We start from the raw sequence: 20297 nt of genomic DNA, 5'->3' as shown, positions 1-20297 counted from the left end.
GCTAGCAGGCTCAGCTAGCTACCTACAGGCTAGCAGGCTCAGCTAGCTACCTATAGGCTAGCAGGCTCAGCTAGCAGGCCAGGCTCAAATTGGCCAGTCTGGACTATTGTTAATTCATGCTGATGCTCTGACATTTGAACTTGAGGCAGTTATTCAAAACAAGTTTGTTATGTTTAGAGGGATAGTTCCAAATAGATGGTTTGTAGAGGTTCAGTAGATGAACAACATTTGAACTAACTATCCCTTTAGCGTAACTGTAACCCTAGCAGGCTGCTGTTGGACATCATCTATAGGGGACCATCCAAATGAAGTGCAACCAACATTTGATGTTGTTTTGTTTCGTACTTACTTATCTTTTTTTATTTTTATGAGGGGTGGTCACCGTGGCGATGGGAGGAAGAGAAGGACAACACATTAGTAACCAGAACAGAGACCCCTGTGTGTGTGTGGATGGGTGGGTGGGTGGGTGGTGTGTGTGTGGGAGGGTGGTTGGGTGTGTGTGTGTGTGTGTGGGTGGTTGTGTGTGTGTGTGGGAGGGTGGTTGGGTGTGTGTGGTTGTGTGTGTGTGTGTGTGTGTGTGTGTGTGTGTGTGTGTGTGGGAGGGTGGTTGGGTATGTGTGTGTGTGTGTGTGTGTGTGTGTGTGTGTGTGTGTGTGTGTGTGTGTGTGTGTGTGTGTGTGGGAGGGTGGTTGGGTGTGTGTGGTTGTGTGTGTGTGTGTGTGTGTGTGTGTGTGTGTGTGTGTGGGAGGGTGGTTGGGTGTGTGTGTGTGTGTGTGTGTGTGTGTGTGTGTGTGTGTGTGTGTGTGTGGTTGTGTGTGATCTTTACCTGCTGGATTGGGATGCATGAGGGTCAGAGGCAATTCCACCGTTACGTCACTGCAGAACGAAACAACCAATCAGCAAGTCTGTCCGTCAATAATCCATCAATGAAGAACACTTGGATGTCACCTGTAGTGTATTGTCCTACCTGGCTGTAAGGCCACTCAGCATCCTGAGGGGGAGACACGACATCACAGGTTAGCTTCCCTCTCGCGAGCTTGTACTAGTAACCATGACAACCTGTTAGAGGTGTGCCTTCTTACCCGTCCCCAGACACAGAGAGCTGCACCTTGAGTTTGTAGGAGACCAAGATTCCCAACATCTCCTTCTCTATGCCCTGCTTCAGACTGAGGAGTGGGGAGAAGGGATGAGGGGAGAGAGGAGAGAGGGAGAGAGAGGAGGGGGGAGAGAGAGGAGGGATGAGGGGAGAGAGGGAGAGAGATGAGGGGAGAGAGGAGAGAGGGAGAGAGAGGAGGGATGAGGGGAGAGAGGAGAGAGGGAGAGAGAGGAGGGGGGAGAGAGAGGAGAGAGGGAGAGAGAGGAGGGGGGAGGGGAGAGAGGAGAGAGGAGGGGAGAGAGGAGAGAGGGAGAGAGAGGAGGGGGGAGGGGAGAGAGGAGAGAGGGAGAGAGAGGAGGGGGGAGGGGAGAGAGGAGAGAGGGAGAGAGAGGAGGGGGGGGGGGGGAGGAGTCATGTCAGGTGGAGTGTGTTCCTGAAAGACTTTAGAATTTTTAGAACCAATAGTATGTTTAGGATGTTTGTTTAGTGTCTAGACAGAGTGTGTAGTATGTAGAAAATACACTCACCCTGTGGTGGAGGCCAGGTTTACAGTGTGTAGTATGTAGTATAGTGTGTAGTGTGTAGTGTGTTGTGTGTTGTGTGTAGTATGTAGTGTGTAGTGTAGTGTAGTGTAGTGTGTAGTGTAGTGTGTTGTGTTGTGTAGTGTAGTGTAGTGTAGTGTAGTGTAGTGTAGTGTAGTGTCGTGTGTTGTGTGTTAGTGTGTAGTGTGTAGTGTGTAGTGTGTAGGAGGCAGACACTCACATCGTGGTGGAGGCCAGGTTTACAGTGTGTAGTATGTAGTATAGTGTGTAGTGTGTAGTGTGTTGTGTGTTGTGTGTAGTATGTAGTGTGTAGTGTAGTGTAGTGTAGTGTGTAGTGTAGTGTGTTGTGTTGTGTAGTGTAGTGTAGTGTAGTGTAGTGTAGTGTAGTGTCGTGTGTTGTGTGTTAGTGTGTAGTGTGTAGTGTGTAGTGTGTAGTGTGTAGGAGGCAGACACTCACAGCGTGGTGGAGGCCAGGTTCGTATCCCCGTACTTCAGCTTGCCATCCAGAGCCAGCCCACGCTTCTCTCTGTTATTGGCCAGGAGAGGAATGATGTGCAGGACCTTCTCAAATGTCCCGTTGGCATCTACTGTCTCCCTGTTAGAGGCCATGGAGAGGTTAGTATCATACTGCCCTCTACTGGTTTCTATTGGCTTCTACTGGTTTATACTGGCCTCTACTGGCCTCTATTGGTTTATACTGGTTTCTATTGGCCTCTACTGGCTTATACTGGTTTCTATTGGCTTCTACTGGCCTTTACTGGTCTCTACTGGCCTCTACTGGCCTTTACTGGTCTCTACTGGCCTCTACTGGTTTATACTGGCCTCTACTGGCCTCTACTGGTTTATACTGGTTTCTACTGGCCTCTGCTGGTTTATACTGGCCTCTGTTGGTTTCTACTGGTTTCTACTGGCCTCTGCTGGTTTCTACTGGCCTCTACTGGTTTCTACTGGTTTCTATTGGCCTCTACTGGCCTCTACTGGTTTCTACTGGCCTCTGCTGGTTTCTACTGGTTTCTACTGGCCTCTACTGGTTTCTACTGGCCTCTACTGGTTTCTACTGGCCTCTACTGGTCTCTCCTCGCCTCTACTGGTTTATACTGGCCTCTACTGGCCTCTACTGGTTTCTACTGGCCTCTACTGGTTTCTACTGGCCTCTACTGGTCTCTACTCGCCTCTACTGGTTTATACTGGCCTCTACTGGCCTCTACTGGTTTATACTGGTCTCTACTGGCCTTGTCTGGTTTATACTGGCCTCTACTGGTTTCTACTGGCCTCTATTGGCCTTTACTGGTTTCTCCTGGCCTCTACTGGCCTTTACTGGCCTTTACTGGTTTCTACTGGCCTCTACTGGCCCCTATTGGCCTCTACTGGTTTATACTGGTTTCTACTGGCTAGTAGGTATCTCTGCAGTATCATACCTTTCATCTCTAAAGCATATGACTAAAGACTAATATCACGCTCAGGTGACTCACAGAAACTCCTCGGTGTGGACGTTCTTTGTGTATTTGTCAGCAGAGTAGAGGATGACGTCTGTCATCTGGTCCACTGGAACACAGAGAAAATTCTGTTTATTTTTTCATAAAATATAGAAATGGGCCATTTTCTATCTAATATGAGTCAGCAGTGACATACTCACTCTTTATACAGAACTTCCTCACAGTTTTCGCTGTTTCATTATTGACTTTGATGAGGACAGGGATTGGCTCGCCATGGTAATACAGCTGGTATCAATACAAGAATTTTTTTTCCAATGTTTTAATACAGTAGCAGCTTGAAACAAGTGTGTAATAGCATGGTAATAACCATTGTAATTACCAGTAATTACATGTAGTTACCAGTAACAACAAAGACAAATAGCTTGTTATTACAAGGCAAGGTGGACTGTCGTTTCCATGTAATTATTTTACATGAAAAAGGCTGAACAGAGAAGGTTGTTACTATGAAATAAGGTGGTATCAGAGCTGGAAAATAAGGTGGTATCAGAGCTGGAAAATGCTATGTTACCTGTTTCCATTTTGTTCTAGCCTTGTTCTAACCCCTTTTTAACCTCACAACTTAGACCATGGGTTAGGGTTAGGGTTAGACCATGGGTTAGGGTTAGGGTTAGACCATGGGTTAGGGTCAGGGTTAGACCATGGGTTAGGGTTAGGGTTAGACCATGGGTTAGGGTCAGGGTTAGACCATGGGTTAGGGTTAGGGTTAGACCATGGGTTAGGGTCAGGGTTAGACCATGGGTTAGGGTCAGGGTTAGACCATGGGTTAGGGTCAGGGTTAGACCATGGGTCAGGGTCAGGGTTATACCATGGGTTAGGGTCAGGGTTAGACCATGGGTTAGGGTCAGGGTTAGACCATGGGTCAGGGTCAGGGTTAGACCATGGGTCAGGGTCAGGGTTATACCATGGGTTAGGGTCAGGGTTAGACCATGGGTCAGGGTCAGGGTTAGACCATGGATACTCAGTCAGTGGTAATGCATAGGCTGCCTACAGCAGTGCTGGTATTCATCCATCCACTAAGCCTAACCCTAACCCAGTGATAAGCTACTCAATGAGTCTCATCCATTCACTAAGCCTAACCCTAACCCAGTGATAAGCTACTCAATGAGTCTCATACATTCCGTTTTTCGGGCTGATTTCCATGCAGGTAATGTAAAGGTGCTCTGCCCTTCACTAGGAGGTCGCTTCCTGCCAGGGGCTCATTGTTTCTTTCAATAGAAGAAGAACCAATAACTCACTGAACAACCGTGACACAACAGGTCTAATTACAGTACTGTTAGAAGTATTGGTACGTTAAGTACAGATACTGTAGCTGTGTTAAGGTTTTATTTGTGAAATATTTACTCATAATAATATAGTTTGCGAGCAATAAGCGAACATTAGCCTCAGTTAAAAGTAGCTCGCTCTAACGTTGTTGCTGTGGTGCTCGAGCCATAGAGATAGCTTTGGATTGTAAGGACCCTAACCCTGACCCTAACCCTAACCCTAACCCTAACCCTAACCCTAACCCTAACCCTGACCCTGACCCTGACCCTAACCCTAACCCTAACCCTGACCCTGACCCTAACCCTAACCCTAACCCTAACCCTGACCCTAACCCTAACCATGACCCTAACCCTAACCCTGACCCTAACCCTAACCCTGACCCTAACCCTGACCCTGACCCTAACCCTAACCCTGACCCTGACCCTGACCCTAACCCTAACCCTGACCCTGACCCTAACCCTGACCCTAACCCTAACCCTGACCCTGACCCTAACCCTAACCCTAACCCTAACCCTAACCCTGACCCTAACCCTAACCCTGACCCTGACCCTGACCCTGACCCTGACCCTGACCCTGACCCTAACCCTAACCCTAACCCTAACCCTAACCCTAGCCCTAACCCTAACACGTTGTTATTGTTTTGAATGAAATATCGTGGTGAGGGGAGGTTAGTGGCGTAGCACACTAATGCGCACACCACGTAATCGCAAGGTTCCTGGTTCGATTCCGACCCTCAACCTATCTTGCATGTCATCCCTCCTCTCTCTCTCCCATCCTTCCTGTCAATCTCTACTGTCTCTATCTCCAATAAAGCAGAAATGCCCTAAAAACATTAAAAAAAATAAAATAATAATAATAATAATAATATTGTGGTGAATACCATTGGAAATATTATTCAGTCCAATATAAGAGCCAACTCTATCCAACAAGAACAAAATGGAAATGCTGATACAGCATTTACTGATACTATTTCAATAGTAGAACAACAGGGAAATGGTGTGAGTTAGTGTGTGTACCTCCTTATCCAGAGAGGCCTCTAGGTGTACAGGTTTGTCTGTCAATATGAAGTTCTTGCAGATTTCAGCTTTGGGTCCCGTCTTACTCTCAACTGGAGCAAACTGGAGCTTACGGATCACCAGACGAGCGGTGTCTCTACGGGGGGGGGGGGGGGGGGGTGAGAGTATCAATCATTGGGGTGTGTGAGGTGTTTCAGTAGTGATGTAGGGTGTGTCAGTAGTGATGTAGGGTGTGTAGGGTGTTTCAGTAGTGATGTAGGGTGTGTGTAGGGTGTGTCAGTAGTGATGTAGGGTGTGTAGGGTGTTTCAGTAGTGATGTAGGGTGTATAAGGTGTTTCAGTAATGACGTAGGGTGTATAAGGTGTTTCAGTAGTGATGTAGGGTGTGTAGGGTGTGTCAGTAGTGATGTGGGGTGTGTGGGGTGTTTCAGTAGCGATGTAGGGTGTTTCAGTAGTGATGTCGAGTGTGTAAGGTGTTTCAGTAGTGAGGTAGGGTGTGTAGGGTGTCTCAGTAGTGATGTAGGGTGTGTAAGGTGTTTCAGTAGTGATGTAGGGTGTATAAGGTGTTTCAGTACTGATGTAGGGTGTGTAGGGTGTGTCAGTAGTGATGTAGGGTGTGTGGGGTGTTTCAGTAGTCATGTAGGGTGTATAAGGTGTTTCAGTAGTGATGTGGGGTGTTTCAGTAGTGATGTAGGGTGTGTAAGGTGTTTCAGTAGTGATGTAGGGTGTATAAGGTGTTTCAGTACTGATGTAGGGTGTGTAGGGTGTGTCAGTAGTGATGTAGGGTGTGTGGGGTGTTTCAGTAGTCATGTAGGGTGTATAAGGTGTTTCAGTAGTCATGTAGGGTGTGTAAGGTGTTTCAGTAGTCATGTAGGGTGTATAAGGTGTTTCAGTAGTCATGTAGGGTGTATAAGGTGTTTCAGTAGTGATGTAGGGTGTGTAAGGTGTTTCAGTAGTGATGTAGGGTGTGTAAGGTGTTTCAGTAGTCATGTAAGGTGTGTGGGGTGTTTCAGTAGTGATGTGGGGTGTGTGAGAAGCCTCACTTCTTGCTGATCTTCTCGTCTGGGTTGTCCTTGTCATTGGCGATGTAGGCCTTGACCTCATAATCCACGCCACATGGCTGCAGGACAACAGACATACAATATCACCATGGAGACCATCAGGGAGTTAGAGATGTTGGGGTAGTGGAGGGGGGTTAGAGATGTTGGGGTAGTGGAGGGGGGTGGTGAGGGCGTAGTTGGGCAGGGTTATAGATGTTGGGGTAATGGGGGGGGTAGTGGGCGGGGTTATAGATGTTGGGGTAGTGGGGGGGGTTAGAGATGTTGGGGTAGTGGAGGGGGGGGGTTAGAGATGTTGGGGTAGTGGGGGGTTTAGATGTTAGGGTAGTGGGGGGGGGTAGAGATGTTGGGGTAGTGGAGGGGGGGGTTAGAGATGTTGGGGTAGTGGAGGGGGGTTAGAGATGTTGGGGTAGTGGGGGGGGTTATAGATGTTGGGGTAGTAGGGGGGGTTTCAGATGTTGGGGTAGTGGAGGGGGGGGTTATAGATGTTGGGGTAGTGGGGGGGGTTATAGATGTTGGGGTAGTGGGGGGAGTTATAGATGTTGGGGTAGTGGAGGGGGGGGAGTTATAGATGTTGGGGTAGTGGGGGGGGGCTACCTTCCCAGTGTCCGTAGGGCCTGGCTGCAGTATCACAGAGCACGGCAGGTTGGTTGGAATCTGAAACACAGGAAGTCATAAGTGGTTGTGCGTGCGTGCGTGCGTGCGTGCGTGCGTGCGTGCGTGCGTGCGTGCGTGCGTGCGTGCGTGCGTGCGTGCGTCGTACCGTGAAGCTGAAGGCATACCCCGAGTCTCCAGCCTTCTTCATCAGGCAATCGTGCATGGGTGTGCGATTGGGATGGTGGTCCGGGGTCGGGTAGATCTGCTTCTGCTGTATCCAGATGTCCTTCCTGAACTTCAGACCAATCACATCCAAGTCTTCATGGCCGTAGCGGAAAGCACACACCATGTGTAACCACACTGTGGCGAGAGGAAACATCAGCTTCACTCACGCTGTGGACAACAACATTGTTCTAGCAGCCAGAGCACCGTCATGGAGGAGAGGTGTGGGGATATGGGTCAGGGTTAGGGTGGAGGAGGGGAGGTGTGGGGATATGGGTCAGGGTTAGGGTGGAGGAGGGGAGGTGTGGGGATATGGGTCAGGGTTAGGGTGGAGGAGGGGAGGTGTGGGGATATGGGTCAGGGTTAGGGTGGAGGAGGGGAGGTGTGGGGATATGGGTCAGGGTTAGGGTGGAGGAGGGGAGGTGTGGGGATATGGGTCAGGGTTAGGGTGGAGGAGGGGAGGTGTGGGGATATGGGTCAGGGTTAGGGTGGAGGAGGGGAGGTGTGGGGATATGGGTCAGGGTTAGGGTGGAGGAGGAGAGGTGTGGGGATATGGGTCAGGGTTAGGGTGGAGGAGGGGAGGTGTGGGGATATGGGTCAGGGTTAGGGTGGAGGAGGGGAGGTGTGGGGATATGGGTCAGGGTTAGGGTGGAGGAGGGGAGGTGTGGGGATATGGGTCAGGGTTAGGGTGGAGGAGGGGAGGTGTGGGGATATGGGTCAGGGTTAGGGTGGAGGAGGGGAGGTGTGGGGATATGGGTCAGGGTTAGGGTGGAGGAGGGGAGGTGTGGGGATATGGGTCAGGGTTAGGGTGGAGGAGGGGAGGTGTGGGGATATGGGTCAGGGTTAGGGTGGAGGAGGGGAGGTGTGGGGATATGGGTCAGGGTTAGGGTGGAGGAGGGGAGGTGTGGGGATATGGGTCAGGGTTAGGGTGGAGGAGGGGAGGTGTGGGGATATGGGTCAGGGTTAGGGTGGAGGAGGGGAGGTGTGGGGATATGGGTCAGGGTTAGGGTGGAAGAGGGGAGGTGTGGGGATATGGGTCAGGGTTAGGGTGGAGGGGAGGTGTGGGGATATGGGTCAGGGTTAGGGTGGAGGAGGGGAGGTGTGGGGATATGGGTCAGGGTTAGGGTGCGTCAGTGGAGATGAGAAGGAGGTGGACATTGTTTGAGAAAACAAATACTGTACATAAAGAATATGAAGACAAGTCATCTCTCAGAATGTCTGCTCAAGCATGAGGCTGGACAGATTGTCCACACGCATAAAACTGTGAGAGACACATTACCTTTCCTGGTACCAAGATTTGTAGGGTCGACCTTCACCACACCATCTGGAACGAAGATGGTAGATCTCAGAGATGTGTCACTAGTGTGTGTGAGGTGTTTCAGTAGTGATGTAGTGTGTTTGGGGTGTTTCAGTAGTGATGTAGTGTGTTTGGGGTGTATCAGTAGTGATGTAGGGTGTTTCAGTAGTGATGTGGGGTGTGTGGGGTGTTTCAGTAGTGATGTAGGGTGTGTGGGGTGTTTCAGTAGTGATGTAGGGTGTGTAGGGTGTTTCATAATAATACTATTGTTATTATTATTGTTGTTATTATTATTATTATTATTATTATTATTATTATTATTATTATTATTATTATATCTATCTCCAGCCCTACAGAGAGACTCACCCACTTGGTCCACGCTGTCAACATGGTCCACAAAGTCTCTCTTCCCCATGTACAGAGTCACCTGGTGGTGACCAGGGGAGGAAACACAGGTCAGAGCCCAGAGCCAGAATACAACAGGAGCTCTTCACAGTCACCATAACAACAGGTGAACAGGCTTGTGAGATGACAGACAGACAGGAAGACAAAGAAACAGACTGGCAGGCAGGCAGAGAGAGACAGACAGACAGACAGACAGACAGACAGACAGATAGATAGATAGATAGATAGATAGATAGATAGATAGATAGATAGATAGATAGATAGATAGATAGACTTACTCCTCCATTCCCGGCGGTCTTCCTGAAAATCCTGAAATCAAATAAAAAAACAGTCACATGACTTGTTTTGTTTGTCTGTCTCTCTCTTCCTCTCTGTTCCTCCCTGTCTTCCTCTCTCTCTCTTCCTCTCTGTTCCTCCCTGTCTTCCTCTCTCTCTCTTCCTCTCTGTTCCTCCCTGTCTTCCTCCCTCTGTTCTTCCTCTCTGTTCCTCCCTGTCTTCCTCCCTCTGTTCTTCCTCTCTGTTCCTCCCTGTCTTCCTCTCTCTCTCTTCCTCTCTGTTCCTCCCTGTCTTCCTCTCTCTCTCTTCCTCTCTGTTCCTCCCTGTCTTCCTCCCTCTGTTCTTCCTCTCTGTTCCTCACCACTCATATTTCAAAGTTTTACCCCACAGTATACCAATATCTGATTGGATGTTTAAAACAGAATGCATCATTAGTCTGTACTGGTGGTAGCCAGGCAACCAGAATCTCATCTATTGTCACTGATGGCGACCTGAAGATTCTGTTCTTCTTCTCTCTTCCTGTCCTCTGTACAGGAGAACACTCAATAATCATGTTGGCTGTATTCCATTCTTGAGCTCTATCTCGAGCACATCTGTACTTGGTATACACTCTAGACAGAGCACCAGAACACATTTTGGAACACAGCCGTTATTTCCTAGTAGTCTGGTTTGGGTTGAAATATCGTATAGACATTATAGACAGCTCTACCTTTCAACACAACAGGTGTCTGTCAATCATTCCTGTTGCGCAAACTAATCACGTTTATCTTGAGCTATTTCCTAACCTGCCTTGTAACGTGGCCTGTGCCACACCTGGGGGACTCAGAGTGTGTTCCAGCAGAGGGGAGAGAGATCTAGAGGTTAATCCCTCAGATCCAGGTAATTCTGGAGCGCTGGTGCCTGAATCAAACAGCTTTAAAAGGGTCCCTCAGGTGATGTGGCCCGATATGGTCCAACATAGTTGCAAACAGCTGATTATGGGGGCCAAACAGAGTCAAGGTTCCAGCCTTCCTCACCCTACTTCTTCTCCTTACCTCCTCTCCTTACTCACTCTCTTTACCACCTATCCTTACCTCCTTTCCTTACCTCCTTTCCTTACCTCCTCTCCTTACTCCCTCTCCTTACCTCCTCTCCTTACCGTGTGTGTCTGTGTGTGTGTATGTGTGTGTGTGTGTGTGTGTGTGTGTGCATGCGCTCATGTGTGTGTGTGTGTGTGTGTGTGTGTGTGTGTGTGTGTGCATGTGCGTGTGCGTGTGTGTGTGTGTGTGTGTGTGTGTGTGTGTGTGTGTGTGTGTGTGTGTGTTTCCACATTCACTTCTTCATAACTGATGTAAAGTCAGAATGTAGGAGTGAGACACTTACCTGGTCATGGTCGGCAACCTGCGGACAAAACACAAACAAAGTCGGTCAGTGTGAGTCTCTAGGTTAGAGTAAGTTTAGATGTACCACTTATAGCAGGTGTTACACGGTTCACTCACTCATGGTCACTTATTAAATCCTTGTGTGATGTGATGGGGTGGGAGGGGGGGGGGGGGGGGTAATCTGGGGAAATGGGATTAGCTCGCCCTTTATCCAAAACGTTACCAAGCGACTTAAACAGTTAATTAAACTTTAATTTGAGCGACATAAGAAGCCATAAACGGTTTTGGCTGTGTCGCTTAGATGTATTTTAGATGTCCCTTAGGTGTATTTTAGATGTCGCTTAGGTGTATTTTAGATGTCCCTTAGATGTATTTTAGATGTCCCTTAGATGTATTTTAGATGTCCCTGAGATGTATTTTAGATGTCGCTTAGATGTATTTTAGATGTCGCTTAGATGTGCTCTGACTGTTTAAAGTATCAGCTTTTCTGTTTTCCACAGCCTCTAATCTTGTGTTGTCCTCTTTCTGCTCATCTGCCCGAGGCTCTGAGCCCCTCGAAACTAGACTCCAGTTCCTGAAATCTTCCTGGTCGATAGAATTTAAATTTTATAACATGAAATAATATGATCTCAATCTGAAATGACGACGCAGGTTTTGTGTTATATCTGTGTTGAATACCTGTTATGTCAGGTATGTCTCCTGTTTGTATGTGCTGTTATATCAGGTATGTCTCCTGTTTGTATGTGCTGTTATATCAGGTATGTCTCCTGTTTGTATGTGCTGTTATATCAGGTATGTCTCCTGTTTGTATGTGCTGTTATATCAGGTATGTCTCCTGTCAGGTATGTCTCCTGTTTCGTAGGCTATTGTTTATGGTTTCTCAAACCTAGATCCTTGTGCCATTAAAACATGGATATATTTATGAAAACAATACCATCAAACTGTTGAAAACCATACATGTAGAAATATAGTTCTGATCGTTATATATTTTTTTATTTAATACATATAAAATATGTATTTTGCCTTGATGAAAATATTGACTTATCACAAGTTGCCAACTATCCTTTCTGACATACATTGTTTGTCCTGTTGTCAGAATACATGGGAAGAGAGATCTGTGGACTCCCTGGTCCTTCCCTCCTGCCTGCTAGAAGCTGTTACACATGACACTACTATTCATTTAACTGTTCAACCTGTGAACTCATACAAGTGTTTAATTGCTGTAGCCTCGATATAGATGCCGTTATTCCACCCAATTCCACCCTACCCTTTGTTTGGTTTTAACTTTACATTACTTTACATTTTATATATATATATATATACAAATATATACAGTACCAGTCAAAGGTTTGGACACACCTTCTCATTCAATGGTTTTTCTTTATTTTTATTACTTTCTACATTGTGGATTAATACTGAAGACATCAAAACTATGAAGGAACACATATGGAATTATGTAGTAAACTAAAAAGTGTCAAACAAACCAGAATATGTTTTATATTTTATATTCTTCAAAGTAGCCACCTTTTGCTTTGATGACAGCTTTGCACACTCTTGGCAAGTTTGTGTCCAAACTTTTGACTGGTACTTATGTTAATATGTTCTTGATAAAAGGCTAATTCACCAAGTTGGCAGTTTAGAGAAATGAACAAATTGCGATTGAATTTGAATCTAGGGCTGTGTTCCAAAATGTATTCTTGCACTATCTAGTGCTTATGCCAAGAGAGAGTGCATTTTGGAACACAGCCTAGGCCTAATACAGTCATCTCAACTCATCTCTTTATGGGACAGACCGGTGTCAGATATACTGGAGGCCGTGTTGATATTTTTCTTGTGATATTCTCCAGCTGCATGATTGCCAACTAGCCAATGAAAAATGTAGGCTGAAGATAGCGCTGAAATTCAGAGTGTAGTATCTTGAATGATGATTCTGGACCACACTATATCTTTTGATGGTATCTTTCTTGTCACATTCTTAAAGGTACTAAAATCAAGGTACTATCGCCCCCCCAACCCCCCAACCCCCCATCTCTTCACTGGTTAATACAGCCTCGAAGTGAAGATCATGTGATCAATCGGCATCGAGAGGAAAATTATGAAGAGGACAAGGAAGAAGAAATAATAGAAATAACAGGCTTATTCCATTTACTTTTAATAGCACTGTGAATATCACTTTAGTTGAACAAACAGTGGAATTGAAAAGGTTATCAAAATCCTGTTGTTCTGAGGCACGGGACCACCGGCTGTTCCCTATCTTTCTAAAGTGAGCCAATAAGGTGAGATCAGTGCAAAACCTACAGACACAGGGGAGGCGACTAGTACCACAGACACAGGGAGGTTGACTGGAAGCACAGACACAGGGAGGTTGACTGGAACCACAGACACAGGGGAGGCGACTGGAACCACAGACACAGGGGAGGCGACTGGAACCACAGACACAGGGGAGGCGACTGGAACCACAGACACAGGGGAGGCGACTGGAAGCACAGACACAGGGGAGGCGACTGGAACCACAGACACAGGGGAGGCGACTGGAAGCACAGACACAGGGGAGGGTAACTGGAACCACAGACACAGGGGAGGCGACTGGAACCACAGACACAGGGGAGGCGACTGGAACCACAGACACAGGGGAGGCGACTGGAACCACAGACACAGGGGAGGCGACTGGAACCACAGACACAGGGGAGGGTAACTGGAACCACAGACACAGGGGAGGCGACTGGAACCACAGACACAGGGGAGGGTAACTGGAACCACAGACACAGGGGAGGCGACTGGAACCACAGACACAGGGGAGGCGACTGGAACCACAGACACAGGGGAGGCGACTGGAACCACAGACACAGGGGAGGCGACTGGAAGCACAGACACAGGGGAGGCGACTGGAAGCACAGACACAGGGGAGGCGACTGGAAGCACAGACACAGGGGAGGCGACTGGAAGCACAGACACAGGGGAGGCGACTGGAAGCACACTCTTATATCCTGCGGACCAGTAACAGAGCGGACCAGTAACAGAGCGGACCAGTAACAGAGCGGACCAGTAACAGAGCGTGCCGGGGATTTCACCAGCGTCACATCTTATCCATATCAAACGTCCATCCGGTGGATCGTCTGTAAAGCTGCTCAAGGACACTAATGCCATTAGACCAGGGGTGGCTGGAGGCTCTTACCAATGTCCTGAACCGCAGCAGTAATCCTGCGCTGTAATTCACTTAAAACGCTGTGCATCAGCCTAAACCCAACTAAACCGGACTGACGTGAGCTTTAACCGCCAAGAAGTCCACTCGAGGTAAGAGCGTCCGATGCCAATGATGAGCTACTCTGTGAGACTATTATACTGGTAATATACTGCTAATATACTGGTAATATACTGGTAATATGCTGGTAATATACTGCTAATATACTGCTACTTTACTGCTATTATAACACAGAGGTCCTGCCGTTCTCTCTGCCTGTTGAAACCTGATTGGTATGTCACCAATATAAACCTTCTACTACTAACGTGAACCTTGTACTACCAACATGAACCTTGTACTACCAACATGAACCTTGTACTACCAACATGAACCTTGTACTACCAACATGAACCTTGTACTACCAACATGAACCTACTACTACCTGATACTCAACTTGCATTGCATCTCAAATGTTCAGTTGTTAGGATCAATACTTATTTGAGACCAGCTGAGAACTGTTAAAACTGATTCCACCTGCTGACTACACCTGTAGTGAGAACCCTCTCCCCTCCTGTCCTCTCCTCTCCTCTCCCCCCCTCTCCTCTCCTCTCCTCTCCTCTCCTCTCCTCTCCTCTCCTCTCCTCTTCTCCCTACAGTGGGCTGACAGCATCTCTTACCTTGTCCTTTCACAGTATCGACAAATCTTGTGAGTCCTCAGTGGTCAGTGAGTGTGTTCTCTGACTGTTGACCTCAGTCTTTATACTCTGCCCCCTCCCCCCCTCCCTCCCCCGGGCTTAGCAGATTGTTATAGATGCCGTTGTCTGCCTCCAAATCCAATTATCCAATTAGGGGACAGCTTTCTCTTTTCTTTTCTTTTTTTTACGATTTTAAAAATACCACAGGCAATGTAACCACAGCACACAGGACAATACGTACAGTACACCACCATGTAGACCAACATGTGTCAGGCTGTCCTCAGGTAGCAGCACTGTCCACAGGTAGCAGCACTACCCTCAGGTAGCAGGTAGCAGGTAGCAGGTAGCAGGTAACAGGTAGCAGGTAGCAGGTAACAGGTAGCAGGTAGCAGGTAGTAGGTAACAGGTAACAGGTAACAGGTAACAGGTAGCAGGTAGCAGGTAACAGGTAGCAGGTAGCAGGTAGTAGGTAACAGGTAGCAGGTAACAGGTAACAGGTAGCAGGTAGCAGGTAGCAGGTAGCAGGTAGCAGGTTGCAGGTAGTAGGTAACAGGTAACAGGTAGCAGGTAACAGGTAGCAGGTAGTAGGTAGCAGATAGCATCACTGCCCTCAGGTAACAGGTAGCAGGTAACAGGTAGCAGGTAGTAGGTAACAGGTAACAGGTAACAGGTAGCAGGTAGTAGGTAGCAGATAGCATCACTGCCCTCAGGTAGCAGGCAGCAGGTAGCAGGTAGTAGGTAACAGGTAACAGGTAACAGGTAGCAGGTAGCAGGTAGTAGGTAACAGGTAACAGGTAACAGGTAGCAGGTAGCAGATAGCATCACTGCCCTCAGGTAGCAGGCAGCAGGTAGCAGGTAACAGGTAGCAGGTAACAGGTAGCAGGTAGCAGGTTGCAGGTAGTAGGTAACAGGTAACAGGTAGCAGATAGCATCACTGCCCTCAGGTAGCAGGCAGCAGGTAACAGGTAGCAGGTAGCAGGCAGCAGGTAGCAGGTAGCAGGTAGCAGGTAGCAGTAATAATAATAACAATAAGCTTTTATTTATATAGCACCTTCCATACATAAGAATGCAGCTCAAAGTGCTGTACAATACTGTGCAAAAGAAAGAAACAGATTAAAGAAAGAAACAGATTAAAGAAAGGAACAGATTAAAAAACGAGAACAACCAAAACATCAGCAGTGCTGTACAATACAGCATCACTCAATCTAGTTGCACAGATAGTTGATCAATACAATAAAATCAGCAGAGATAGCAGCATAGATAACATGCTAATTGAAAGCTAAATTGAAGAGATTTAACTGGCGCTAAAGTTTGCTTCCCTGATGTCTTGAGGTACCGTATTCCACAGTTTAGGGGCATAGTTAATAAATGCCGCATCACCAACTTTCTTTTGGGTTTTGGTAGTAACCTTCAATAAGCCAGCAGCAGAGGACCTGATTGCTCTTGAGGGCGTATAGATTGTCAGTGAATCAGTAAGGTATGATGGTCCCAGCCCATTCAATGCTTTAAATATGAGTAGAAGGGATTTGAAGTCAATTGTAACCGGTACAGGGAGCCGGGCAGAGCAGCTCAGACTGGAGTGATATGCTCTCTCCTCTTAGTTTTTGTCAGTAGCTTAGCAGCAGAGTTTTGAATTAGCTGAAGCCTGTCTATAGACATCTTGGGGAGGCCAGTAAAAAGTGCATGACAGTAGTCAAGTCTACTTGAAATAAAAGCATGAATCAGTTTTCCAGCATCCCGTTGAGTTAAAAACAGCCGCACCTTGGCAATGTTTCTCAGATGAAAAAAGGCTGTCACCTTGGTCACCTTGCTAAAGCAGGTAGCAGGTAACAGGTACCTGTGTTAAGGGACTTCCTGATGTAACCTAAAACAACTCGAAACACCTTCAGTAAAACAAATGCAAGGCTAGAAAGGTATCAGCTTTGGGGTGTAAAAGGATGAGAGAGAGACAAAACACAGACATTCATTAACATTCATTAATACACGCACACTCACACACGCACGCACACACGCACACACACACACACACACACACACACACACACACGTGCTCTCTCTCCTTATATTGCTGTTATTTCGGGCATGGTGATCTAAGGGGATTATCTGAATCAAAGCGTGTGATTCAACATCACAGTGATTCAACCGGACTAACTGTGGCACCAGTGCGTCACGACTGTCTTCGATTGAATGACTTGCGGGCCGGGCGCCGCGAGGGGGCTTGAGGGGGCTTGAAGGGGCGATGCCTGAATGCTGTGCCCCCTCAGTTTGAATGCTGTGCCCCCTCAGTTTTGTGCCCTAATAATTGGGATAAATCTGAAACGTCTTTTGTCAAGTCATTTCATCCACTCCACAAAGGGTTAACTGTCTCGAGATTCCGTCGCTACTCCCACAGGCTCCATTAACAACGCTAATTTGAGCGGCTACGGCTGGACTCTGGAAAGACGCTCATCTGAAACCGCTGCTTGTTGGCCAGTCTGAGATTGGCTGAGCCAGTCGTGGACTTTATTTATTTTTATGTTTTATTTAACCTTTTTTTCGAGAAAGCAGCAACAGTCAATACAACATTACAAAATGATTTGCAATGCAATCAACACAACAATGCGATCCGTCCTACAGAAAACATTTACACTCCTCCTGAACAGAGTTTTGCATCACAGAGTTTTTGGGTGAGTGACTTGGCATTTGTAACAGAGCCCAAGGACGCGTGATAAACTGAGTCCAATCTCTGTAACACAGAGGACTGAATGAAAGCCAGGTGCCTGGGTGGAAGGCATTGCCATCATTTACTGTCAAAATCACTGTCTGTTTTCTGAGGAGAAGGTGAAAGGTTAAAGTTTAAACGCGGGGATCGATCATCATACTGGTCCGGGTTTCCCACTTGGAACTCCGACTTGTCGTTCTAGAGGTTATTTCCCACTCTGTAACTCGTACCTCTGAGTTTCCTACCACTGCAAGACGCATCAGTCCAATTGTAGTAACAAAGATTTCGTCTCGTCTCGTTTTTGAAAAATGTTCGTTTAGTTGTAGTTTTTTTCTGGCTCCGTTCTAGTCAGTTATCCTTTCATATTTTTTTCCGTTACTATTGTTGTGGACAAAACACACACACACACACACACACACACACACACACACACACACACACACACACACACACACACAATACCCAAACAGATGGTCTGTGGAATTACATGAGATGTGATCCTGTAGCTTCTTATCTGTGGTTGACCTCAGTAAAGGCCTTTGTCTCTGTCACACTGAAGAATAGAAGTCATGTCCATGTTATGTTAACAAACAAACACACACACACACACACACACACACACACACACACACACACACACACACGAGTGCCCCCTTCTGCCAAATAACACTTGTCCAAGCAGCAATCCACTCAGAGAGGATTTTTAAACTTTTTTTGTCGATACTCAAAGATTACACAACTGTGTGCGAGGGTTTTATATGGACCACACACACACACACACACACACACACACACACAAACACACACTTTGGTTAAGAGGCTCAACACTACCTGATTCACAGTACAGTGCTGGCCTCTTGGAAATCTGTAATCCTCTGTGGCTCAGTTGGTAGAGCATGGTGCTAACAACGCTTAGGTTGTGGGTTTGATTCCTGCTGGGACCATATATACTGAAACGTATGTACTCATTGCAATGTAAGTTGCTTTGGATAAAAGTGTCAGCTAAATGGCAGATATTAAACCAAGGTGAGGGAACCCTCAACTCGTGAATCTTAGGCAAATCCTTTTTTCCCCAAACTTTCCACTTGCAATCACTCTGGTACATAATATTAATATTATCTGTCCAAAATACCCGTTTCCAGACATCTGCAGGCTTTTTAGGTACTTTTTAGCAAACTGTTAGTGACCATCCTTTGTGAGGATAACTAGTGGTTTGCACCTTGCAGTGAAGCCTCTGTAGTTCAGCTGGTGACGTATTCTGAGGATGGTAGTCTCTGACACATTCACACCTGCCTCCTGGAGAGTGTTCCTCATCTGTGGGACAGTTGTTTTGGGTTTTTTGTTAATTATGGTGAGCATTCTTCAGTCATCCACTGTAGAAGTCTGCCTTGGCCTACCAGACTGTTTGCGATTCAGAATCAGAATCAGAATCAGAATTCTTTTATTTGGCCAAGTACATTTGCACATACAGGAAATTGAGGTTGGTGCATGGGAAATAAAACAACAGTATATAAGCAAAATATGAACAACAAAAATACAAAATAGCAAAATATGAACAAAACAGCAAAAAAAATTACAAAATACAACAATAAATGATGTAGGCTGTGTGAGGCTAAGAGGCAATGAGGCTAGAGGCTGTGACACGGGGATGGGGCATTACACTATCAATGTACACTATCAATGTACACTATCAATGTACACTATCAATTAGAATAAATGTAAATAAATATAAATTACACTGTCAGTGCATTGTGTGTGTGTGTGTGTGTGTGTGTGTGTGTGTGTGTGTGTGTGTGTGTGTCTGTGTCTGTGTCTGTGTCTGTGTCTGTGTGACAGGGTGGGGTGGGGGGGGGGGGGGGGGAGTGGAAGTCCCAGAGTCAGTGAGAGGCAGGGGGCTTGGTTGTGAGCCCCACTGCCATGGGGAAGAAACTGTTCAGGTGGCGTGAGGTTTTGGTCTTGATTGACCAGAAACTTTTGCTGGATGGAAGTCTTTGGAAGAGGTGGTGACCAGGATGGTAAGGATCAGCTATGATCTTTCCTGCTCTCTTACTGGTCCTGGAGTGGAATAGGTCCAGGAGAGATGGCAGGTTGCAGCCGATGACTTTCTCGGCTGACCGAATGGTCCGCTGTAGTCTGCCTTTGTCCTTGGCAGTGGAGGCAGCGAACCAGACGGTGATTGATGAGCTGAGGATGGAGTCAATGATGGCCGTGTAGAACTCAACCATCCCTTTCTGCAGCATGTTGAATTTCTTCAGCCGTCGCAGGAAGAACATGCTCTGCTGGGCCTTCTTGATAGTGGAGATGAGATGATGTTCTCCGCCCACCTGAGGTCCTGTGAAATGATTGTCCCCGGGAATCTGAATGACTCCACAGTGTTAACTGGGGAGTCACACATGATGAGGGGGGCGGTTGGGGCTGGGCTCCTCCTGAAGTCTACTACCATCTCTACAGTTTTTAGTAGTTCTGGCTCCAAGTAGTTCTGGCTGCACCAGGAAGCTAGGCTGTCAACTTCCTTTCTGTAGGCGGATTGGAGATTAATCCAATGAGGGTTGTGTTGTCCGCGAACTTCAGGAGTTTGACAGCAGGGTGGCTAGAGGTGCAGCTGTTGGTGTAGAGGGAGAAGAGTAGAGGAGAGAGCAGACAGCCTTGTGGGAGGATTGCTGAGGTCACCAGTGCTTTTTTTTCTTCTTTTTAATGATGTACCAAACTGTTGATTTCGGTAAGCCTAAGGTTTTGGTTTTGTTTCACATAGTTTTTTTCATAGATTTTTCAGCCTAATAAAGGCTTCCTTGACTTTCATTGTCACCGCTTTGAACCAACATGAAGAGCATAGAGCAGGGTCTGAGGGAACAGTTACCAACATGAAGAGCATAGAGCAGGGTCTGAGGGAACAGTTATCAACATGAAGAGCATAGAGCAGGGTCTGAGGGAACAGTTACCAACATGAAGAGCATAAAGCAGGAGGGAACAGCTGAGAGAACAGTCAGAGCTCCAACTCTGGAGAGCTCATCTCCTGTAGGTTTCCACTCCAGCCCTGTTTGTTACTAACCTCATTCGGCTCCTCATTAGAACCAGCTGCGCTACATTAGAAT

At 47.0% G+C, this 20297-nt stretch overlaps 1 protein-coding gene across 1 annotated transcript; it reads right to left on the bottom strand.

Moving 5' to 3' along the window:
- Window positions 1-963: 963 nt before the first annotated feature.
- On the bottom strand, window positions 964-15106 carry LOC310801348 (arrestin-C-like; the record flags this gene model as incomplete). The annotated part of the gene is made up of 16 exons (XM_083665342.1): window positions 964-991; window positions 1083-1166; window positions 2096-2233; window positions 3111-3183; window positions 3275-3359; window positions 5414-5549; window positions 6456-6532; window positions 7068-7127; window positions 7234-7427; window positions 8569-8613; window positions 8953-9013; window positions 10630-10647; window positions 12927-13024; window positions 13120-13187; window positions 13474-13567; window positions 14821-15106. 16 exons carry the CDS (start codon window positions 15104-15106, stop codon window positions 964-966), a joined length of 1545 nt encoding a protein of 514 aa, XP_083521468.1.
- Window positions 15107-20297: the final 5191 nt, after the last annotated feature.

The sequence above is a fragment of the Argentina silus genome (genome assembly GCF_951799395.1).
Source record: "Argentina silus genome assembly, chromosome: 2".
Lineage (NCBI taxonomy): Eukaryota > Metazoa > Chordata > Actinopteri > Argentiniformes > Argentinidae > Argentina > Argentina silus.
Note: the sequence above shows the minus strand (reverse complement) of the source record. Positions and strands in the feature narration are given on the sequence as shown.